At 35.5% G+C, this 25,865-nt stretch overlaps 1 protein-coding gene across 7 annotated transcripts in view; it reads left to right on the forward strand.

The window, feature by feature from the left end:
• Positions 1–25,865, forward strand: part of arhgef1b (Rho guanine nucleotide exchange factor (GEF) 1b) — a 49,408-nt gene that overhangs the window by 1,452 nt on the left and 22,091 nt on the right. For 5 of the 7 annotated variants that reach the window (XM_051130567.1, XM_051130569.1, XM_051130568.1 and 2 more), the window contains exons 2-8: positions 14,191–14,255; positions 18,498–18,584; positions 20,206–20,319; positions 21,081–21,179; positions 23,090–23,132; positions 24,856–24,961; positions 25,426–25,566. In XM_051130567.1, the coding sequence (XP_050986524.1) occupies positions 14,229–14,255; positions 18,498–18,584; positions 20,206–20,319; positions 21,081–21,179; positions 23,090–23,132; positions 24,856–24,961; positions 25,426–25,566 (617 nt within the window). In that variant the 5' untranslated portion in view covers positions 14,191–14,228. The remainder of the gene's footprint in view (positions 1–14,190; positions 14,256–18,497; positions 18,585–20,205; positions 20,320–21,080; positions 21,180–23,089; positions 23,133–24,855; positions 24,962–25,425; positions 25,567–25,865) is intronic. The other 2 variants (XM_051130571.1, XM_051130573.1) reach the window with 2 other exon arrangements.

Below are 25,865 nucleotides of genomic sequence, written 5' to 3' on the forward strand. Positions count from 1 at the left end.
TATTGCTGCAAATATACCCATGTTACTTAACGCTGGTTTTATGGTTCAGGGTCACACACAAGTTATTTTCAGATCAAATTAGCCACTTCTTATATTTCTTGTACTAAAATAGTTCCAAAAGAAACAGAGCAGCAAGCATTTTTCAAGCAGTTTTCAAGCAGCATGCAAAAGGAAATCCTGGTCTAGATCACTATTAATAAGCGGAGTGGATTTTCCCTTCACGATCCAATCCTTCTGTAATCACTGGGTTTTAATTCCATCCTGTGTTTTGCATTTCGCACTCACTGAGAGAAACCCAGGTGAAGAGAGAGCACAAGCGCTGTGACCTTTGAAAACCTTCGAATGCAAGCGAAATCACACTGCTCCACTTCTCTTTGTGAAAGAAAGAACATTTTCAGAAAACTTACTTCTTGTGTTGTTTTAACTTTACACCACTTACATACTTGGGTCGGTGTTCCTGTTCTGTTATTTTAAATAACTACGCTTTTGAAATACTACTAAGCCAATCAAATGGGAGCCTGAAACTGGCTGTTGTGTAATGCTTGATACATAATAACCCCTGGCAGGCAGAAAAATATAGGGTTTATTATGAATTTTATTGATATGCTTTAATAAACTGAGTACAAATTGTAGCCCTTGTGTTTGTCCATACATAAAGTAGCTTAAACTTCAGGCTCAGTTTGTTTTTGTAGTAGTTATATAAGCGAATGTCAAGGTAAATTGATGCAGGCCATTGTTTACATTTTATGTTTGGCTTCCAGGTAATTCGTTGTGTAGAAAACCACCGTAGTCCATTACATTTTTGGGCAAGGAGCACTTAAGAAGCATCGTTAGTCTTGATGTAGTTCTTAGCTACGACTGTCTGACAGCTAGAGTGAACTGGGATTAGATTAGTTTAACCTTCATGGAGTGAGCCTTGTTCATATTTATTGGATGCATTTGAAGAGAAATTGCAGTCATCAGTTAACCTGCCTGTATTCCTCTGTCAGCTGATGGTACTCTGTTTTCATCTTAGCGTTGTTGCATGTAAACCTTCTCATTTCTTGTTTCCTTTCAGTTTGAAGAATTATTCATATTATTGAGTCTATTTGGATTAAAACGCACCACTGTCCAAATGTATAATCCTTTAAGAGGTCCTTACAGTTCAGGTTATTCTGTTCTGTTAGACTGACACATGGAATGGCCTCAAGCATTGTTATACTTGTAGCTTTTTGTGGCTTTACGTAACTGTAGACCATAATGGAAAAACAGGAAGACGATACAAAGTCACTGAGATGCAAACAGGTTTAGCTCAACAATGAAGAGCTTCAGGCATTTATGGCTTTAGATACAACTCATTACAAAGAGATTCCTGATTACTGTAGTTCAGTGGAAAAGCAGGAATGATTAGCCTGTCACAAAGCCAGTTGGATCGGCTATGTACATGATCTGTATGAATCAAGCTTGTTTGTAGGAAAAAATCTCAAAGCAAGCATGCCAATCTTCAATCTGTTCAGTCATCATCTTTCCATTTATGCATAATATCATCAGAATACACTGCTGTTCAAGTGGGGTTTGTAAGATTTTTAAATGCGTTTGAAAGAAAGAAGACTTTGTTTAAAAAGGTCAGGAGCATTGTGAAATAATGTTATAAATTTCTGTTTTCTATTTTTATTCCTCTTTTTAAATCTATTCCTGTGATAGCAAAGCACTATACCAAGTAGCATCATGATGCCTCTTTTATTTGAGGCTGTTCTGCTGTAATAATTATTAACCCAAACTTCTCAAAAATTAATTGAACTCATCACTGATAGTGCTTGTTTGGTCGCCTTCGCATTATGTTCCTCTTGCACAGTTTTTTAATGTTTGGCTTATGTCCAGATGTCTGGCCACTGAATGTTTGTCAAATTTTCTCATTTTTTTCCACTCTGTTGCGCTCCATCTTACGTCAGTGGCACGTGGACACAAATAATACATGCTTTGAATACTGCATCTGATGCATGGTAGTATATTCTCTTATTGTAAGGCACCGTGGGATTGCTGGTATTTTGAGGCTTGGGCCTTGTGATCTTACCATAGCACCAGTATATCATGCAACCTAGTTGGAATGAAATGTTAAGAGGCTTTGCTCCCAGATTTGTCATTGGGGTGGATAATAGCTGAAGCAGCTGGGGTGCCTTACCACTTCCTCTTCCTGTTCTGACATTGCCTGTCTCTCTCTGTGTGACATTCAAACAGAGAGGCAAGTACAATCTTGTCCAGACTAAAGCTACTCTTTCTTTTAAAGGAATGCACACCATTTCATTTTGTATCACTCCTCCACCTGCCTCACTTCCTCTCGTACACTGTGGTGTTTTACCATAGACAGTGAGTGCTTTGTGTTCACTCCTGGAATGGAGAGTTAATGTCATTATACCATAGCAATTATAGTGTGATGCTTATGGGAAATTATATTTTGTAATAAAAGTTGCACACAGTAATATGGAAAAACCATGCAATAGTTAATAGACCCAGAGCTAGTTTCATTTTATTAAAGGGATAGTTCACCCACAAATGAAAATGCTGTCATTTACTCACCCTCATGTCGTTTCTAACTTTTTTTCTTCTGAAGAACACAAAAGAAGATATTTTAAAGAATGTTTCTACTATTTATACAGTGAAACTCAATGGGGTCCAAATATATTAGTTTTGTGTGTTAGGTCTTAAAGTGATAGCAGTCTAATATACCTGCTGTTGTCTGTTTATTTTTAGTTTCGTTTTTTAGTAGTTTTGTTAGACTTGTCTGGAAAAGGCATTTTTAACCACATTGACTTTCAGGGTAAAGACTTTTTTTTTTTTTTAAATAACTTCTGTTTTGTTCCACAGAAGAAAAAAAAGTCATACATGTTTGGAAATAAAAACATGAGGGTGAGTAACTAACCGTCCCTTTAATGGGCAGAGTCAGACTTAACACATTTAATTTTCAAAATGAGAAGATCTGTTGTTAAAAAAGAAAAAATCTAATAAGTTTGTATGAATAAATGTCTGTGCAGCAGGTGAGAAAATGGGAACACACTTCAGTAATTTCTTGCAGCTGAAGAATAAAGAGTTGCTTTGTTGTTTGCTTATATTGTATGGTGCTATAAATGAGCTATTTTGGTTTTTGGTGAGTCGGGTTTACAAATAGCTACCAAAATGAGACTATATATAAGCATTTGGCTTACATCAGGCGGCCGAAGTGTGCAGCAGCAGAGCGTCTCTGGTTTGTATGTTCACAGTGACAAAGTTCTCACACTGTGTTGAGAGGATGTGTGCATGTGTGTAATGTGGTGTTTTTGGCGTGCTTTGCTGTGACAACAGAAACTGTTGGTGTTCCTTGACCCATTAACAAAGAAGCCTATGTCTTGTCATGAGTAATAGTAGTGGCGTATGTCTGGGTGGGAGGTATGTTTGTGGAAGCTGTCAGTGGATGTGTTCGCAGTGTGAATTGTGGTTGTATGTTATTAGGGAGCAAAGGTGGGTGTGGGCATTTAAACCTTGTCCAGATGCAACCAGGTGTGTGGAAAATGCAAAGTTTAAAATGATCAAAATATTTTATAGAGAGCTGAAAGAGTGAAAGAGAAGGTGTGATAGAGAGATGTGTCTTCGTATGGACTGAAAATAGACAGAGGATGAGTAGAGTGTATTGAAACATGGAAATGGAAAGTTAAAGTAGACAGAATAAAGGAGAGATTGACTAAATTGACTAAAGAAAAACTAAAGGGTTTCGTAACGGAGCCTCTGAGTTGCTAGTGAATGTCAGCAGAAAGGAAAGAAAACAGGAATTTCGTAGACGTTGTTGGCCCGTTGTCATCTCTTGCCTTGAGCACTGGGTTTTTAGATGCCATGTGAAGTTTAAAGTTGTCAACTTTAAACAATAATAATAAAAAAAAGTGGGTCTTAAGATCCCTTTGTTTTGCGCCATTCTGTCTATCTTCATCCATCTGTTCAGTGTGGTCTGGCGCAGAGTATTTCGCTTAAGGGGCGTTCACACTGACAGTGCATTCAAAGCGATCTAAAGTCATTTATTTTCAGTTGGAGGGTCAGACTGATCAGTTGGATACAGCTGTTGAGCGGTTGGTGGTAGTTGAATTGCGAAATTTACGTTCAGGTCAGAGAATATGATTGTCATTTTTTTAAAATTATGTAACTATTTTCTTTGTAGTTAACCGTAGAAAATGAGCGTATTAAATGGATAGTTCACCCAAAAATGAAAACCCTGCATAAAGGGCAACACAACAACCATGTTCAAAACCCAGGAAGGTAGTAAAATAGTCCATGTGACATGAGTGGTTCAACTGTAATTTTATGAAGCTACAAGAATGCTTTTTATGTGTAAAGATAACAAAAATAACTTTATTCAACAATTTCTTGTCCTCCATGTCAATTGCTGCACATTCACAAAAGCACCACAGTGCATGGAAAATTGAGGAAAAAATTGTAATTTATTTTCTTTGATGTGGGTGCTTTGCCACTTGAAAACTCAGGATAGCTTAAAGGGATAGTTTACCCCAAAATGAAAATTCTGTCATTAATTACTTTCCATTGATTTCCAAACCTGTAAGACTTTTGTTCATCTTTAGAACACAAATTAAGATGTTTTAGATAAAATCCGAGAGCTTTCTGACCCTCCATTACCAGCAAGTGTCCTTCCACGTTCAAGGCCTAGAAAGGTACCAAGAACATCAACAAAATAGTCCATGTGATATCAGTGGTTCAAATATAATTTTATGCTACAAGATTACTTTTTGTGTGCAAAAAAGTATTCTTATTTTAGTTCTCTTTGCAAACAAAAAGTATTCTTGTAGCTTCATAAAATTACGGTTAACCCACTGATGTCACATGGACTATTTTGTCGCTGTTCTTTGTACCTTTCTGGGCCTTGAACGTGGCAGGACCCATACTGTCTATAGCCCTGTTCGGACGGGACTAGTTTTCTAAACTACATTTGAGTTTTGATTCTTATTAACCAACGTGTGCGATTTACATGTACCAATTCAGACAGGACTAACATCTCTGTGTTTATTACAGAGGTGGAAGGGTCTGTTTTGTACATCTGGGCATTGCCGAGATCACGTGCTCTGTGTTCGTGCATTGCGAATAGTTATTCAGATTGTTTACCATTTGTATAGTAGCCAGCCTTAACAGATTACATGATTTGGCTCTTGGTTTTATTATTACTATTTCTCTTTATTTCTTTCCCGAGAGGCAACATATCAAAAATGTGTGTGGTAAGAGCGTCTAAGGTTGTTTGCGTTGATCAAAACACACAAGAAAACGTGTTGTGAAAAAAAAAAAAAAAAAATATATATATATATATATATATATATATATATATAATATTGTCGGCAATCGCAGACATTCACATTCGGACGGGATTAGTTTTCTCAGAGAATCACTGAGTTTGCCGAAAAATAAGTAAGGTAGGTATAAAGTAGGTAATTTGCTCTGGAATTATTACAGATGTTATGTGAGAAAAACAGACGTAGCAGATTCGAACCGGATTAAAATCACGAAGTACCTCTGTGAAACACAAATTTCTCTAACGACCCCCTGTAAAACTAGTCCCATCCGAATAGGGCTTATGGAGGGTCAGAAAGTTCTCGGATTTCATCAAAAGTATCTTTTTTTTTTGTTCCAAAGATAAACGAAGGGCTTACAGGTTTGGAACAGTATGAGGGTGAGTAATTAATGACAGATTTTTTATTTTTGGGTAAACTATCTCTTTCTTAATTCTTATAATACAAATCTTATTTTTAATTATGTAATATGTATTCGAACTAATTTATTTTGTATTTAATATAACATTTTCATTAGCTTTTGTATTTTTTTACACTAAATTATTAATTATAATTGTCTCTTTTTGTATTTTTTTGGAAAAGTTACATTTTATATTTTTTATTTAGTTTCATTTTAGTTGTAGTTTTACTTTTTCACACAGCGTCACAAATTGTTGTGGTGAAACGTCTGTTTACAGTGAAACATAATACATTTTATCAGAAACTGCACCATAGACAAAAAAAGTTAGAAAATCGCAAAAACACACCAACTGGCAGTGATTGTCCAATAAATGTGCCATTACTGCTACATTCAGCAGTAAATTGTAACTATCATCACTCTCTGCATCTTCAGGCCATTTATGATTCCTCAGTATGGACTAGATCCACTCAGGTCTTGTCAGATTGCTTGCACTGGAGAGCAACTGTTGGTTTGGCCAAGTTTTGCGAAGTTCATTGCACAGAATCCTTGAGATACTTGAGGCTGTTAGGATTAACTAAACAAGACTTTTGACTTCCTCCGCATTGTTTCTCTAAGATCATGTGCACCATATTTTTGCTTTGACCACTTTTTTGCATGCTGGTTTGCATTTACATATACAACACTTTTATCCAAACTGCATTGCATTCCAGGTCCACATTTTCTCAGTTCTTGCTTTCCCTGGGAATAGAACCCATGACCTTGGTGTTACTATCACTATGCTTTACTGTTTGAGCCACAGGAAGCTTTTGTTTAATGTGTCATCAATTTCAGATGTATTTGTACCTGCCCTATTCCGGCGCCCTCATTTTCACCACATTTCCCTTTAGTTTTCATTCTTATTGTAGTGCATATTTATATTTTCAGATTTTAAAAAATTGTTAACTCCCGTTTTTGTTTTAGAACTTAGTAATAGTTTTAGTTAACAATAATAGCCTTAATTTGAACTAGGTGTGTTTCAAAAGACAAAATGAATAGTTAAAATCAGTGGAATTATTTATTGCTATCACTGTGTTGTATGTTTGATGCAAGGGCATATGCCAGAAAATGATCTGGTGTTCCAGGATGCTTCTTCAGATGTCTGGCGGTGAGACGTGATGCAGGCGGGAATCGCTGAAGAGAAACGAGTTGCAGTCAGGTTGAGTCAGATTGCCCAGGGTGGAGTGATGAACTGACAGAATGATGGATGCGGTGACAGGACTGCGGAGGGAAAAGCGCACGAGGCTGGTGGAGGGCAGGAAAATGATTTGATATGGTGATGCCAGTGTTTAGATCTGGAATTGAGCCACAGCGTGATCACCTGTCTCCATTGAGACAACTTGTTTTGACCAAATTCTTTAGTTGTTATTGTCTAGCATTTTCCTATTGGTACTGGCACGTTTTCAAGAAGTACAGATATAGTCGTCTCTCAGACCTGACTTAAGATGGAGGTTAGAGTTGGATGATCTAACAACTAAAAGCTTGTTTTTTGGACTGTGTTTTAGGCGTGTAGACTTTATGTGGTTGCCTCCGTATAAAGGGTAGGTTGATTCCTGGCTGCCGATCACAGCGCTGGAGCTTCCTGGCGTTCCCTGCCCCTCTAGCGCTCAGCCACTGGATACAAAACGCTACATGATGTACAGTTCCTGAATAACTGTGCTCTATTCAGAGATGTTCAACGTGAGAACATACATGGACACGTGTACACGTTGAAGCACAGATGCATACTCAGACGTTAACTCAGTCTTACACATACACAAACTCACTCCCAGTTGGCGTGCTGGTGGTGGAGCAGGAGGTCTGTTGGGCAGCCGGACAGGCCAGGTTTGTGTGGAGTCAAAGGGCTCTGTGTTTGAAGCGGGCTGATTACTCCCTGGACTCGCAGCCCACATTTGGAAACAGTTAGAGGGAGATTGCAGGCTGCCATGGCTTTTACCAATCAATGCTGCTGCAGTTGGAGTGCAGTTTGATCCGCTCGCCTAGCATTTGCACCCAGTGGATGGTGGTGCCCTGTTTAAACCCCAAACCCTGTCTTTATAAACCTGTAATTCTCATTCTGATTGTGACTTTTTAACAGTATCGTATGATATTGATTATAACTTTGACGGATGTTTGCTGTTAGCTGTTTGTATTCATGTTGGTTTACGTTTTTTTGTACCGTTTTCAAGAACATTTTAAATCTGTTGACACAGGTGGTGTAACCATCAAGTAAGAAGTAATAACATACAGTTGAAGTCAAAAGTTTTCATACACCTTGCAGAGTTTGCCAAATGTTAATTATTTTACCAACTTAAGAGGGATCATACAAAATACATGTTATTTTTTTTATTTAGTACTGACCTGAATAAGATATTTCACATAAAAGATGTTTACATATAGTCCACAAGAAAAAATAATAGTTGAAATTATAAAAATGATTCCGTTCAAAATTTACATACACTTGATTCTTAATACTGTGTTCTTACCTGAACAATCCACAGCTGTTAAACTGCCCACTGTTCTTCCAAAAAAAATCCTTCAGGTCCCACAGATTATTTGGTTTTTCAGCATTTTTGTGTATTTGAACCCTTTCCAACAATGACTATGATTTTGAGATCCATCTTTTCACACTGAGGATAACTGAGGGACTCATATGCAACTATTACAGAAGGTTCAAACACTCACTGATGCTCCAGAAAGAAAGAAAACAATGCATTAAGTACCGGGGGGGTGAAAACTTTTTGAATGTGAAGATCAGGGTAAATTTAACTTACTTTTCTTTTGGGAAACATGTAAGTATCCTCTGTAGCCTCTGAACGGCAGTACTAAATTAAAAAAAATATGATATTTAGGCAAAAAATAAGAAAATGTGCACATCACATCTTTTCAAAAGTTTACACCCCCTGGCTTTTAATGCAAGATTTCATGCCTTGTCCAAAAAAAAAAGTTATCTAATATTTTAAGGCCTATACATAGTCATGAGAGTCTGCAGCGGTCCTCTATATGATATAATTTCCTGCTTTGTGTTGCAACACATGACTTTAATGGACAAAGTTTCAAATATTAAAAAGAGAAGCTATGCAGTTCTGTTATTTTTGCTAAGAAATAATAAAAGATTGAGCCAAAGTACTGAAGGTTCTATTTTTAAAAATATCTAAATTAATTATATAATATTAGTATATTCAGACATTTAAAACATGCTCAGTTGTATTCAAATCACTAAATGTATCAAGTGTGAGGTATATTTGAATAAATTGGTAGATAGGATAAGCAAATTAGTGGTAGGCCATTGACTTTGCCATTACATGAGTGGAAGATGAATAAAAATGAGAAGATGAAAAGTGGTAGGACTAAAAGAGGGATTCAATTGGAAAATTCACAAGCATGCCAACCTCACCCAAATAGCTGAAAAGGGTTTTTTTTTGGCCTTTTATCACAAGGTAAACATATTTGCAAGACAACAGTATTTATCATTCTTATACTTTGCTTTTAATGCTATGGATGCCACAAATATTAAAGAGGTTTAAAAAAATGCACTGGTAATAGATATGCTTGAAATATGTCTTGTTATATAACAGGCTGCTGTGCGAAATATCCAGGAATTGGCGTTTTTAGAAACTAAAACTGAAATGGTTCTTGATTACCTTTAAGTATGTTCAGAACGCATGCCTCTGGGATATTCCAGGCAGCGTTTATGTCTATTAGCAATGATGGGAAGTTGGAGCAGTAGAAAGAAAGCAGGAGAAGATAAAAGTGACAAGCTTTTTTTCCCTCATTTTTTCAGAATTAGTGGTCTTTCAAGTATTACAATTACTGTACCTCGGGTTAATGGAATAAGTAGGAGGGGACGGGTGTACTGGAAGTTTGTGTGTGTGTGTAACACTTTCATTCAGCAGAGATGAATTAAGTTGTTTAAATATGTTCTTTTGAACTTTCTATTCATCAAAGAATCCTAAAAAAGTGTTAAAGGTTCCACAAAATGAAGCAGCACAAGTGATCTTAACATTGCAAAACACCATATTAGAATGATTTCCTAAGCATCATGTTATACTAAAAACTAAAGTAATTGAAAGTTACTGAAGTAAGTAGAAATTATGTGTTGTTTATTTGAGGTTAACGCCTCTGAGTCACACATCCTTACAGTCATTTACTCTAAACATTTTCAAATTGTTTGTTCTTCTCTTTCTCACTGCTCTTCATGCTCACATGGTCAAGTGAGGCCACATGCCTGTACACCACCCTTCCTCTGTGCTTACTGGAGCAACTGAGAGAAGCTCAGAGATCTCTAATCTCCTGCAGTATTGAAATACCGCACAGTCCAGAGAAAGAAAGAGCGAGAGCGCAGTCATTACATAGTTCTGAGGAGATAGCGATAGACCTTATTAACCCCACCTGTAACACCCCAGTGCCTCCACACTCTCATTCTCAGTTAAACTGAGAAGGAACACTGTCTCTGGCGAACATGCAGATCCTTCTCTCTCGTTATAAGATAGTCTTTGTTTAACGCATGCTGATTGATCTTGACAGCTGTTGAGATGATTTATTGAAAGCTGTGGGTGTATTTAAATGTCTTTTAGGTTGTCATTTATCAAAATCGCGTTTTAGCATGTAATCTGAGTGATACTGAAAGTTCATGAATTTTATAGTCCTGTCTCGGTTATTATGTCTAGGAGTCTTTTTTCTTCATTGTTTGCTACCCACTGCTTTTTTTTAATCTGTAAGTGTCTCTCTTATCCTCATCACTGTTCTCACTTGACTTTCGTTCTCTGAAATAAGATGTGCTTTCCTTTCAATTATCACATGTATGCACGAATGACTTCATCTGCTGTTGCTTTTCTTGCAAGCACTTCCTCTTTTTATTATTATTGTTATTACGTAGCTCATGTTGTGATGTTTTCTCTTTGTGATAAAGGTGAGAGCAGTGTCATAAACATGGAGAGGGAGCATCATCACTAGCAGTTTTTTCCTTAACAAAGATGAGATGAGATGCTTCTTTTTAAGAACGTTTTAATTGTTGAAGTATTAGCTCACTTCCAGAATACATTTTTCCTGATAAATTACTCAGCCCTATGTCATCCAAGATGTTCATGTCTTTCGTTCTTCAGCCAAAAAGAACTTAAGGGTTTTGAGGAAAACATTCCAGGATTTTTCACCATATAATGTACTTCACTGGGATCAGCAAACACTATCTCACAGCCAATTAGTGCATATTTTACGTGATGGCTAATTCGTACGAATTTGTACGATCTCACCTGTACAGTTTTGTATGATTTCGGTTTAATTTTGTACAATTTTCGGTTTCAGCTACAATTTTGTATGAACTGTTGAATGTCTGAATTTGCCACCTCGTAAATACATACATTTTTTCACAAGTTGTATGAATTTATACAAATTAGCCACCTTCTCCAATATTTACAAATTGCCACGTGATTGGGTTGGATCAGCGGGTTGAAGGTCCAAATTGCAGTTTCAATTAGGGCTGTCATGATACATTGGTTCATGGATCAATTCTGCGATTTTTCTGAATGCATTGTGATTCTCTCTTGAATCGATTCTTGAATCGAAGGTTGAAACTAATTACAAGAGTGTTCAAAGTGAGCTGTGTTTACATTAATCTCACGTCATAAAAAATAAAAGCCGAAGTGGAAGTACATTTAACCACGTAAATTGCTCAGTTGAACGTACAAGCGCTCTTCGTGAGCATTTGAGTGCGCGGTTAAAAACTAGCCTAGAGCGCCATCTGCTGTTAAAAACGAAGCTCAGAATCGATTCCAGAGATCGATTTATCGTGACACCCCTAGTTTCAATGCAGCTTCAAAGGGCTTTACGCAGTCCCGGCTGCGGAATAAGGGTCTTGTCTAGGGAAACGATTGGAAATTTTCTAAAAAAAAATAAATAAAATTTGTTGCATTATGCAGTCACATCGGAAGGATCACGTCATTAGTTCTTCGTCGGTGTACTTTGGTTCAAAAACTCCATCTCATTTTCTCTTCCAACTTCAAAATTGTCAAACATCGTTGTTTTACTTTTATTTTTTTAATTTATGTTTTTTTGTGAAGGGCGTTTGACTTTCTTTGCACGTTCGCTTTCTAAAACACTGGGTCGGTACTTTCACCTACGTCACTAGTGACCTTTCAAGCGTGAATACGTAATGCATGAAGTCGTGGACCCAGAGCTAGTGCAAGATGAGCATTTGTGGTTAAGAAGTATATAGATTTTTATTATTATTATTATTATTATTTTTTTTAGAAAATAACGGATCGTTTTGCTAGTTAAGACCCTTATTTCTTGCCTGGGATCGTGTAGAGCGCTTTGAAGCTGCAATAAAGCTGCAATTTGGACCTTCAACCAATTAATCCCCATTGAAGTACACTAAATGGGGAAAATTTTTAAAAACTAGCCTAGAGCACCATCTGCAGTTAAAAACTAAGGTCAGAATTGTTTCCATAAATTGATTTATTGTGACATCCCAGTTTCAGTGCATCTTCAAAGGGCTCTACACAATCCCAGCCAAAGAAAAAGAGTCTTGTCTAGCGAAACGAGTAGTCATTTTATTAAAAAATACAACTTTATATAAATTTTAACCACAAATTCTTGTCTTGCGCTAGCTCTGCAATGTGCGTGTACGAATTCACACATTACGTAGTCACGTCGAAAGTCACACGTGGTTAGTTCTTCGTCAGTGTACTTTGGTTCAAAAAGTTAGAGTAGCGCGAAAAACTCCATCTCATTTTCTCCTCCAACTTCAAAATCGTCCCAAATTGTTGTTTTACCTTTTTATTTTTTTTGTAAAGGGCGCTTGACTTTCTTTGCACACTCACTTTGTAAAACACTGGGTCGGTACTTCCGTCTACGTCACGTGTGACCTTTCCAACATGAGTACATAATGCGTGAAGTCGTGGACGCAGTGCTAGTGCAAGACAAGCATTCGTGGTTAAAGAGTAAATATTTTATTTTATTTTAGAAAATGACAGCTTGTTTTGCTAAATAAGACCCTTATTCCTCAGCTGGGATTGTGTAGAGCCCTTTGAAGCTGCATTGAAACTGCAATTTTGACCTTCAACCTGTTGGTTCCCAATGAAGTCCACTATACGGAGAAAAATTCTGGGATGAAGAAAGAGAGAGATATGGACATCTTGAATGACCTAGGAGTAAGAAATTATCAGAACTTTAATTTTGGAGTGAACTAATCCTTTAACTTGAGGAGGTCAACAACTTATTATATTAACTGTTTTGTTCATTTATTTCAAAATCTTTTGTTTATTCATTCTTATAGCAGTCATTTTCTATCAATAAATGATTATTGATAGACTACTTTGCTTTTGTATTGTTTTGATATCTTTTGCGTCATTTTAATTGGTAGAGTTAAGGGTTAAAACCGTTGTGAGACAGAAATCACTTTTTTATTTGACATTACAGACATTTATTTATTGCGCACTAGCTACTGTTCATGCTTGATTAATTTGAAATGTGATAATGTTTCATGGAACAAATGTTTGACAAATTAAAACATCATATTTGTGCCTGTAGTGCATTGAAACAATAACGGGACACCCGAGTGTCCCCGACGTGTGGAAAGTGCCACAAATCTTTTCACCTTACACTTTTATGTGTCATACTCTTGAGTATGTGTTTGTCCCTTCTTGTCTTTTTCCTTTGTTTTATGCTCTCTGTTACTCTGAACATGACTTTTGCAGGCAGGTTGACAAAAAAAATGGCTGTGATCGTTTCCTGAGGAAATTACACCCACTTCCTTTCTCTCTCTCTTTCTTGTCTCTTTATGCTTGCCTGCTCTGTAGACGCTGCTCTTTGGAAAGCTTTGAAGATCTCAGAGACTTTGCTGATTAAAGCAGCTGATAAAACTCCAACACAAACACGGCTCCATTAGCGGTTATTTTAGGCTTGTGCTATCACACTGCTCCAGTGCAGAGGACAAGGCCATTGTCTCAACAGCTGCATACGGTAGTCTGGTATGCGGAGACATTCCCCAGCTATCTGTTTTTTTTTTTTTTTTGTCCAAAAAAAGTTTTCACTGCGAAACTCAATGCAGTCGATTAATGGCGCTGGATGCTCATTGAGATAAGATCATAAGAAGCCTTTGTTTTATATTGGAGATTGAGTAGACAAACACATTAGCTGGTCCTGAGCAGCAAACCGAATAAGGAAAGGACCGCAACAAATAAACTGAACTACAGATCGTTTGACCACTGAGAACTGAAGTCACTGTTATTCATTCAAAACCGTCCTCATTGATAGACCGTGTCTGGGTCTAGTTTGTCCACATTGGTCTATCTGTTATTGATTTATTGGTTGGTCTTGATGTTGTTGTTCTCCGCTTTGTAATTTTGTATCGGATGACGGTCCAATCGGCTTTGCTCCTGGCAGTATGTTTGTATGTGTGGAGCTTTGTGTTTGTATTTGCTTGTCTTGTTGACAAAGGACGCCGTTCCAGCCTTTCATGATGTCGTATCTTTGCAGGAGCTCGGTTAACTGGTGTTGGTGCGACCCACGACAGCATGGATTACGAAGACGCCCATAATGGGGTAAAGGCATCTGAAGCTGCTCGTATTTGTTTGTTTCCATTCATTCTTGATGTTCTTATAAGGAGCCTGCATCTGATTTGGTAACAGAGATGGCGTGATCACAGTTTCCACCATTATTACAAAACCAACTAGAGCAAGAGTTTTCAAGGGGTTTTCGGGGGGCCACAAGGGGATGCTTGTGGAAGGATTCACACAAAAAAAGTTATTTTTCATTCATTAATCATTTTAATCATTAATCTTTAAAATTAAATTATAATAATAATAATAATTAAATTAATTAAATTAATAAAATTTAAACTTTTATTATTAGTAATATAATTTAGTATTTAATATAATACAATTAACTATAATTATATGTATTTGCTTATTTGAATACATTTAGTTATTTGATTTATTTATTTAATTATTTTATTTATTAATTAATATTTTCCTGATAATCGGGTAGTTATTTAGTTTGGTTGTAGTACAAATTTTGTATGCTTAGAAATCTGAGCATTTTCATAGGAAAAAGTGTAAGAACAATTATTTTATGAATTAATTAAATTGATATATTTGAATACAATAATTGCAATTTATTATTATTAATGTGTTGTTTAATATAATACATTTAACTGTAATTGTGTTTTTATTTTTAATGTTATTTGAATGAATAAAATAATATTTTCCTGATAATCGATTAATAATTTATTTTGAATTTACTACAAACTTAGTACAGTGCGCTTAGAAATATGAACATTTTCACAGAAAAAGTGAAGAAAATGTATTTTTATTAATTATTAAATTAATGTTTTAATGTAATAATTGCAATTTATTATGAAATGTGTTAGTTGATATAATACATTTAACTATAATACTCTATTTTTAATTGTTAAAGTTATTTGAATAAATATAATTATATTTTCCTGATAATCGATTAATCATTTATTTTGGTCTTAGTACAAATTTAGCACAGCGCGCTTAGAAATCTGATCGTTGTCATAGGAAAAAATTATAAGAAAAAATATTTTACTGATTAATTAAATTAATATATTTTAATATAGTAATTGCATATTATTATTATTATTATTATTATTATTATTATTATTATTACTACTACTACTACAGTGTGCTTAGAAATCTGAGCACTGTCAAAGAAAAAAATTATAAGAAAAAATATTTTATGAATTAATTAAATTAGTATGTTTTAATATACTAATTGTGGTTTATTAATATTTTTAAATGTGTTATTTTATGTAATAAATGTAAGTATAATTATGTATTTTTATTATTAAAGTTATTTAATTGAATTAAATAATACTTTCCTCTATTTAATCGATTAGTCATTTATTTTGGTTTTAGTACAAATTTAGTACAGTGAGCTTAGAAATCTGAAGATTTTAAAAGAAAAAAAAAAGTGTAAGAAAATTATTTTATTAATTCAATTTATATGTTTTCATATAATAAATGCAATTTATTATTGTTAAATATGTGATTTAATATAACACATTTAACAATAATTACGTATTTATGCAATAAAATAATAATCACTAATAATAGATAATAGATAATTCATTTTGGCTTGGGAATTACTTTTTGTGTAATAATTTAATTATATGTTTTGTTACATGTATTACATGTATTAATTCATAAATGCTAATTTAATTTAATACTATTTAATAATGGAGCACTATTTTACATTCACATAACTGGTAGATTTAGAAATATTTACGTGAAATCTAATAGGTAAATTTGTTTTGGTAACCAAAAACACAAAAATGTGTGTTTATTGAATCCATTTGTATAAGACATGGCATGCATATTATTTAAGGATAATAAGAGAGTTTTTATTCATGTTATTAGATCAAAAAAACATAAGATTAAGGACAATGAATGCACTAATACACAGTGGCAGACATTACAGCTGCTGAGACGCAAATGTTCCTGGATGCTTAATAAAATCAGGAATGTGCTGTACTAGGTGGGGCGGCACAGCTGACTCGTTTCTGAGCGTCTTTTGCCATGAGTTATACTCTTCTGACCTTTCTTAGGGGGTCTAGCAGAGTCTGGGCTGTACAACGTTAAACATAGCAGAGATATGAGACACTTTCATTGACCTTCTCTTTAGTGACTCCTCCTGTTTTCTGCCAGTAGATGGCAACAAGTGATGTGTTTATAAATGAGTCACTAAATCATTAATTCAACTTTTGATTCAAGTTTTGTTCAAAAACACTGATTCATTCAGGAACAAAACCCCACTTGGTGTGCTGGTCCGACATGATGTTGATCAGCGTTGACTTTGTTTGTATCTATCTCTGCTCTGGAATAGTTCACCTAAAAATGAACATTCTGTCATCATTAATTCACCCTCATGTTGGTCCAAACCTGTATGACTTGTTATCTGACACAGGTCAAACAGGTTTGGAATGACATGAGGGTGAGCAAATGATGACCATATTAATTTTTGACTGAACTATAAGTGTTTAGTAAACACATGCACGTTTTATCTGAGATGAAAACGTTTGCACAGAGAAAACACTAGCTTGATTTGTGCTTGTAGTGTTCGTCACAATTGCTTGTTTGTTTTTACTAAAATAAACACACTTAGTCTTTTGAATGGCTGGAGTTGGGCTTGCGCAGGGATTTTCGGCTTCTTTCCACCGAGTTGTTATTATTGCACAACAGCGACAGAGGAAATTTGTTCTCAGCTGCTCTCACAGTAGAGCACTGTTACATTTACAGCCAGTGGCCAAGATTCATTGGACCGGTTTATGGAATATTCCTCTGAATGAATTTAAGTTTATCAACAGGTAGAATGAAATAAAAAATATGATCACAGTGCTTCTTGTGTGAAAGAATGCACTTCATTTAGGTGCTGGAGTATGGATGTTCATTCACTCTTCTCTGTGTTAAAGGTTCATCTTGGCTCCCTGAGCTCCGGTTCAGAGCATGAATGTTTTAGTTTAGCCTGGAGTCTGAATATTTGTGGCAGCTATTCAGTGTTTTCAATTCTTCTCCTTTAATTAGAAATGATCACATATTGGCAGTATAATGTTAGACGTAGCATGTAATACTTGTTAAAGGAGAAGTTCACTTTCAAAAACAAAGATTCACATATAATGTACTCACCCCCTTGTCATCCAAGATGTTCATGTTTTTTGAGGAAAACATTTCAGCATTTTTCTCCATATAATGGACTGATATGGTGCCCCGATTTTGAACTTCCAAAATGCAGTTTAAATGTGGCTTCAGACAATCCCAAATGTGGTTGTAAACGATCCCAGCCAAGAAAGAAGGGTCTTATCTAGCGAAACATAGGTTATTTTCATAAAAATAATACAATTTATATACTTTTAAATGCCAAAAGCTCGTCTTGTCTTACTCTGCCTGGACTGTTTTTTTTCGGTTCATGACAGTTAGGGTATGTCGAAAAACTCCCATCTCATGTTCTCCCTCAACTTCAAAATAGTCCTGTATCACCCTTCTTTGCATGTTTACTTCTGCAGCAATGATTTTGAAATGATTTTTGAAGTTAAGGGAGAAAATACGTTTGGAGTTTTTCGACATACCCTAACTCTCTTGAGCCAGAATACACAGAGTTTAGAGAGAGATATGCGAGACGAGCGTTTAAGATTAAAAAGTATTTAAATTGTATTTTTAATGAAAATAACCGATCATTTCGCTAGATAAGACCCTTCTTCCTCGGCTGGGATTGTTTACAACCGCATTTGGGATCGTTTGAAGCCACATTTAAACTGCGTTTTGGAAGTGGACTGGTATGGGGCACCATACCAGTCCCTTATATGGAGAAAAACCCTGAAATGTTTTCCTCAAAAAACATAATTTCTTTACGACTGAAGAAAGAAAGACATGAACATCTTGGATGACAAGGGGGTGAGTACATTATATGTGAAATCTCGTTTTGGAAGTGGATTTCTCCTTTAACGGCTTTCTTTTTACTCCATGATCATTTTTTTGTGGTGTGGAAAGAACTGTTATTCTTTTTTTTTTTTTTTTTTTTTTTTTTTTTTTTTTAGGTATTGTGTGATCTGTATGTTGTTGGCTGCAATACTTTTACTTTTTTAGTAGACTTTCTCTGTTGAATGTTGAAACCTGGCCCTGGGGCATCCAGTCATCCGTATTATCCTGTAATGAAACAGTCCATTTTGTCAGTCGGTCTACTAATAAAAAGCAAATCCTGCAAAATGTTTTTTATAAGATTATGCCTGTTAATGCTTTCTTCATCTCGTTTTTTTCTCTTCACAGCGCAGGCTGTCAGGTGCTCAGTGTTCAAATCCAGCCATGAACATAATTGGAGCAGAGGATGAAGATTTTGAAAATGACAAACAGCCTGTGAGTGATACATCTGTTTAGAACTAGTAGGATGGGAAAAGGTTAATGATTCTTTTAGTATCTTTGAGGAAGAAATATTTAGAATAATTCTTTTTTAGTTATATACCTAATTTAAAAAGATAAGTAATTAGAAATAAATTTAGTGAAACTCATAAAAATTTTGTAGCGTAGCATATAGGGCTGGGTTTTGACACAAATTTCATGATTGGATTTGATTTGATTTGAATTGATTCGAATTCAATTTAGATTCAATATCGATTATTTTGGATATGTATCAAAAATATTTCTCAAGGAAAAAAAACGCTTAAGTAATGTGGTAAAATATACATGAGAGTCAGTACGACATTACTACAATATTGAAGATTAAAATGATCTTATTTGTATACAAACGCTTAAATTGCAATTTTTTTATAGTAATAATGTTACAATAATTGTATTACATAATTATATTTATACTCCAGTTGATTTAAATGGTGGCTGTCATAGAAACATGACAAATTTATTAAAACAAACATTAAGTATTGAAGAACAGAAAGAATTATAATGAATAAGTTCATGAGTTCATTTTCCCAGCTGATTAACGAGTTTATGGTTACCAAATATGTATTTTCTGAGGTAAATGTGATGTTATACGACATTGTTTAGAAGTTATTTTGAAATCTTTGCACGGTTAAAACACTGATTAAGTGATTGCATGAGACAGGACATAGGTTTCGGTAAGTTGTACTCTTTCTTTTAACATACCTTTAGATGTTCATTCATGTTTATTTCCTGTTAAAATGTGTTAGTAAAGCAGAGCGTGGTATTTTTGTCTTGAATGGATGTGCTACATCTGTCACTCCACATTAAACAACGCCAAAATGGCATTTATTGTTTGAATTCTGTATTAAAATGGACAGAATTTGAAATCTGAGACTGTTTCATTTCAAAAGTAACAAAGCACAGAGCTTATTACGATTTATTGGATATGAGGTGCGCTACAGTGTTCCATTCGTTAACTGAAAACTTGCTAGACTAGGTTCTTGGGTTTCAAAATCTATATCGTTTCGTAAAAATAAGAATCAATTAAAATTAATCAATTAAAAAAAGCACATTCTGTGTAAATTAGGGATGCAACAATACTGTTAGTCCATGGTTCAATACGTACCTCGGTTATTTCAGTTGGGTTCTGATGTCTTGCCACTTCAGGGTTTTTTTTTTTTTTTTTTTTTTTTTTTTTGCAACAAATTAACTAAATACTCCCGTAAACCTCTGTACACTGGAAAAGCGTGGTTTAATACATGTCTGCTTAGTTTTTAGATTTTTACGCAAATGACAAACGGTTGGATCGTTTTTTTTTATTGGCATATTGTGTAATTCTAGCATTTGGTAATATTTCTATTCAAAATAGCGATTCCTCGATTTGTAAAAAATAAAATCGTAACAAAACATTAAATTCGAAATAATCAGTAAAATCGGAAAAAATCACCCAGCCCTAATTCAAATAGAAAACAGTTATTCTGAATTGTTGCGATATTTCATAGTATTACTGTTTTGTATTTTGCATTAGACTTCTTTCAGGAAAAACTAAAAATCTTCCCATTTTTATTTTGGTTTTTCATTTATGTCATTTTCTTCTCAGATGGTGGATGATCAGTTCAGTCACTTCAACAGTATTGAACTGTTGAAGTCCAAGCCCACCCACCTACTGGTCTTCATTCATCATGTCATGTTACAGTTTGACTGTGCTCCTGTGGTAAGAACTTGCACAATATGTGCCTGTTCATTTTTGTCAGTGCGCATGCATGCGCATGCGTTTACTTTAGTGTGTGAGGCTCAGTGTGTTTCTTACATTACCTCTTGTTCAGCTGTGAATGTTGTATGTGTTGGAGGATGGGGTGGGGATGTCATGTATGTAGATGAAGCCCTTTTCGTGTGATTTAAAGCATGAGTATTTCTTCCTTTATTTGGCATGCAGCCAATGTGATCTACCCCAGGTACCGTCTCCCAAATCCCAAATGCTTCATCTCTTTTCTTCATTTAACCTCAGAACTGTTCAAATCTCACAGATTATGTAAATTATTTAGAGCATAACCTTTTTTTAAATTTGATTTAGTGACATCTGTGGTCAAGGAAAACGAAAGTGGACATCTTACCCTATATTGTTTTTCTTTTGCGTACCTTTAATATATTATTGAGTTTGACAAGTTGTGTTTGCTTTTAAATCCAACAGGTACTATGTTGTGTTCATTCATTTTAGATTGGTCAGTTTGTCCCTGTCATCCCTCCTAATACTATTTTCTCACTGGTCAGCAAGTTCTTTGAAAAACTCTGAAATTTCAAAATGTTTAGTTGTGTCTTCATTCAGTCAGTAAATCCCATATATAGGTTAACATAGCACGTATTACTACCTCTCTATTCTTGGTTTCTAAATCTGTCAGTTTTGTTACACTTGTCTTTCTTTAATCTCCCTCACTCGATCTCTCTCTCTCTCTCTTTCTTTTTCCCTTGTCTTAGCTATGCTACCTTCATGCTGACCTCTTCAAGAACTTCAGTGCCAAAGACACCAAGAAGCACTTTGGGGAATTCTACAACACTTTCCTGGAAAAAGGAGCGGTATGTGAACAAGACGAGTTTTAGACGTTCGCCTGTCAAGTTTGTTTATCACTTTACAAGTCTGCCTCTTTGTTCTGTCACACTTTTCAGTCCATCCCTCGTTTTATTGTCTGTTTTTTGTTAGACCCCCTAAAGGAACGCTGGGGATATTTTTTGAAGCTGTATTTTATTTATCACACAGGTGATCTGCTGTCTGCCAATCTTATCTTTGAGCTTGTTTTCTTTCAAAGTGCAGAAGGCCATCTAATGTTGTAGAATATATATATTTTTTTAATTAATGAGGCAGATTAGTATGAAATTGCACATGAAATATATAAAAAGGAATGGTAGTTGATGCATAACCCTCACATCGTTAAGGTTTTTTAATAGATTTATTTCTAAGTCATAAAAACAATTTATAAATACTAAATTAATAGATATTATAAAGTAATTAACAAATAAAGCTGTATCATAGCTTGCCTTAAAATGACTGAAATCTGTCAAGTTAGGCTGTTTTTAATTTCAGAAATTCTTGCTGCAGTGCTTTTTTAGCTGTCATTAGATGTTATTAGAAATTATTCAGTTCATTTTTTTAAATTTCTTGTGATATATCAGGTCATTTTTCCCATCTGTCTGTTTCTCCCTCAATCAGTCTCTGTTTAGACTTCATTTCGTTGTTTGAAGTTTTTGTCTTTTCCCTCCAGTCTGTCTGCCTGCCCCTTCTGTCCAATGTAACTTTTTTTTCCTCTGCCTTTTTTTTTTTATCCCTCTTTTCTCTTTCTCTGTCTGTCAGTGTGAGTGTTTGTCCGACCCTGACATCCTGCTCTGGGTCATGGGAATGACCTTCCCTGATGAATGGCTGCATTTTTCTCTCCTTTTCGTGTTTTATTTTTATGTTGAGTCGTTCATTTTCTTTTGAATATTTCTCTGTGCACATTTTTTGAGCTGATATTAAGGCTATGAAGGTGTGGACTGAGCTGAAAAGTAAATGGAAGAAAGTAGTTCTCTGGTTATTTATATTGTTGTGACCTCTGGTGGTGCTGTACTGCATTACATGTAACACTGGAGGGCAATATGATATATGTACTTATATTTCATGTCTTCCAAATAAAATCTGAAGTTAATTGTAATTTGTTTGTAATTATCTTTTATATAATTATGCTAATTCTGTGACTTATTTTTTTGTGTGTGTGTGTGTGTGTGTATATATACACATAATTTATACATTCTAAAATGAACTACTGGTTTAGTGAAACCAACATAAATCCTTAAAGGGATAGTTCACCCAAAAATAAAAATTCTGTCATTAATTACTCACCCTCATGTCATACTAAACCTGTAAGACTCTTGTTCATCTTCAGAACATAAATGAAGATATTTTTGATTAAATCTGACCCCGTATAGACAGCAACACAACTGACATGTTCAAGGCCCAGAAAGGTAGTAAGAACATTCTTAAAATAGTCCATGTGATGTCAGTGGTTCAGCCTTTACTTTATGAAACATTCTTCCTATGTCAGTCTTCGACACATGTTCATGAGAGTACCACAAGAAGAAATTGTTGAATAAAGTAGTTGTTATTATTTTTGTGCGCAAAAAGTATTCTTGTTGCTTCATAAAATTAAGGTTGAACCACTGATGTCACACTGACTATTTTATTGATGTCTTAACTACCTTTCTGGGCCTTGAACGTGTCAGTTGCATTGTTGTCTATGCAGGGTCAGAAAGCTCTCGGATTTCATTAAAAATGTCTTATTTTGTGTTTAGAAGATGAACAAAAGTCTTATGGGTTTGGAACAAGGGTGAGTAATCAATCACAGAATTTTCATTTTTGGGTGAGCTATCCCTTTAATGCTGAGCCCTGATTTGGTCCTATCAAGGTTTTGATTGAAAGATTGAAGTAATGTCATCACATTCCTTCTTTCTTCCAGATTCTCAAAGTACCTGTGCCAAATCACATAGCCTCTGATCTGGGTGAGTAAACTTCTGTCTGAATCAGATCACTGTACTTAAAGGGGTCACAAACTGCCCTTTTTTATTATTTTGTACTGTCCTCTGAGGTCCCCTTATAATGTTATTAAGATTTTTACATCAAAAAACATAATTTAGAAGTAATAAGCTATTTTCTGTCCTGTTTTCACTCCCTTATCAGAACACTCTGTTTGAGTTGGCTTGGTGGATTGTAGACTCTGAAGTAAATGCCCACTGCTATGATTGGCTAACAGTTGTATATGTTTGACACCCTACATTCCTCATAAATGGACGATACTGTGATTTAGGTTAAAAATGCGTAAATACTCAGTACATATCAAACCATCTGTAATAACAGACAAAGCAATAGTGACTACATAATAAAAACAGTAACTCACACTTGTGTGTTGCGACATTACTGTTGGATTTAATATAGCTGACACACCATTGCCTTTCTGAAAATCCTGTGTCAAATTGTTCTGAAATCGCTCATATCTCTTAAAACGTCCATCACAGACTCGAGTGTCATATATCGTTGGAATCCTTGGCTTCAGATTTGAATGTGAGCAAACTTTTGGGATATTTTTGTTTTTTTTGCAAAACCTACTTTTGCAAACTAGTCCTAGGTTTTTTGCCCGATTGGAACCAAACCAGTGCAGAAAGATTCTCTGGAGAGTGAATATCAATAATTATATAAAAAAAAAGTTGAACTTTCGACTTGCCATCACAAAGGGACGCCAAAACTTTTGAAAGGGACAGGGCCACTTTTAGTAAAATGCCTATAACTCCTGAATGGAATGAGATATCTTGGCCAAACTCAAAACACTTATATAAGAGCTGAGGTTGCAGGACAAAAATTGCAGAGCTTCGCTCCTTGGTGGCTCTATAAGAAAAAATGGTTATATCTACACAACCATTTGTCCTATCAACGTGAAAATCACTGCGCACGGTCTTCATCCAAAGTGCCACAAGCGTCTGTGAGGACATTTGAGTATCTAAAAAAAACATGGCCACCTTTGGCCAATACATTTTGAGCACCTATTAGACATGGTTAATGGCAGCCGATCGGATCAAAACATAAAAACACAAATGCGATTATTAAGGTTTTCAAAATCATAAATGATTGTACATAGCATGGTTTTTCACACATACATGCAATATTTGTATCATATGACAGAACTCCTCATTCTGGACAACTTTGCCTCTAGAAACACTGCTGTCAGTCAAATCGTCTGTTAAATGACTGAGATGATGTAAAAAAAGAAAAAAAAAACTGCTTTTGTGAACTAGTCCTAGGTTTTTTGCTTAATATGGGAAAAAATTATCTAAAAAAAGATATTTTGAAATTTACCCTTTGTGAAGCTATAATGGGGTCGTTTAGAAAAGGGGCCTGTCCGAATTGACCCAAAATCCTATAAAGCCTAAAAGAAAACTCAAAACTTCACAAAACCTGGTGAGCACATTCGACCGGTGATTCTAAACAAGCATGCAAAGTTTTAAGGAAATCAAACCACAGCAGGTGCTATAGCAGTCATAAATGTTATAAAACATAATATTTTTGTGGCAAATTACCTGTATTTGCAAAAAATGTTTGCTACATGTCTTTTTTAATATGTGCTTAAATGCCTTAAAGCACTTGAACCCAGGTAATCTCTGCTTGCGGCTATATTGTGTTATTGCTGTCGTTGCATAAAATTCATTTATCTCTCTCACTGTGGTCCTTCAGATCGCATGCGTCCAGAATTGATCAGCGAAGAACAACAAAAACGCTATGCTAATGAAATACAGTACTTGCAGAGTCCAGAAATATTGAGGCAGCTGGATGACTTCAGGTGAGTCACGGGCCCGCAAGTGTATTTCAAAATAAAGTTAATTGGGAGCCCTTTGCATTCACAATGCAAGTTATGTTTACATGTTTAAGAATACATTTTTGTAAAGTCTGGGAAAATCTGAGGGCCAGATTTACTAAACAGTGCAAATTAGGATTAGAGCGCAATTCCATTAAAGTGCCCATGGGAGGGGAAATTTCTATGTGTTATTTACTGACTGCCAGATCATTTCCATAATGACCAGCGCAATCTACCAAGAGCAGCGCAAATTACCGCTTGCTGTCAGACATGCTTTTTAAGGTTTTACTGCACGTCTTTAGTAAGTCCTGACAGTACTATTTTAAAGCCAAAAGATGCTTTGCATGCTGTAAATCTGGCTCTAAATGTCAGGTCCTGGTCACATGTATTTCTCTATCGCTGGTACTCGATTACCATAGCTATCTGCCTGTCATTGTTTCCCACATTAGGCAGAAGAGGATGATGGGAATGACTCCCAATGAGCGTGAACTAAATGATGTGGAATCCCATCGTCCAACCGACCGCATCCCAATGGATATGAAGGAGAAGGCAGTGGCTGAATCCATGCTGGAAAGGATGGTTGAGGCCAAGTAAGAACTGTTATTATAATAGAATTGGTATTAATGCAACCCTAGTTTTGGTGGAATTAGCCCATCTGTTATGGTCAGGTTACCGGGTGTCTGTTTTCTCTTTGGCTCTCGTCATGGTTGAGAGAGAACCAGCAGGGGCTCGTCTTGTCTGAAACACAGAGCCAGTCCTTTGCCTTTTGCTGCCCTACTCAGTGCCTAACCTATAATCCAAGCCTGATTTCTAACTGTCTGCTGTGTGATTTTTGTGGTGCCCTGCTGAGTCAAACACCATCTATGCAGTGGGGAAGAGGATCGCAAAC

Source organism: Labeo rohita, chromosome 16 (genome assembly GCF_022985175.1).
Source record: "Labeo rohita strain BAU-BD-2019 chromosome 16, IGBB_LRoh.1.0, whole genome shotgun sequence".
In the NCBI taxonomy this organism is placed as follows: Eukaryota; Metazoa; Chordata; class Actinopteri; order Cypriniformes; family Cyprinidae; genus Labeo; species Labeo rohita.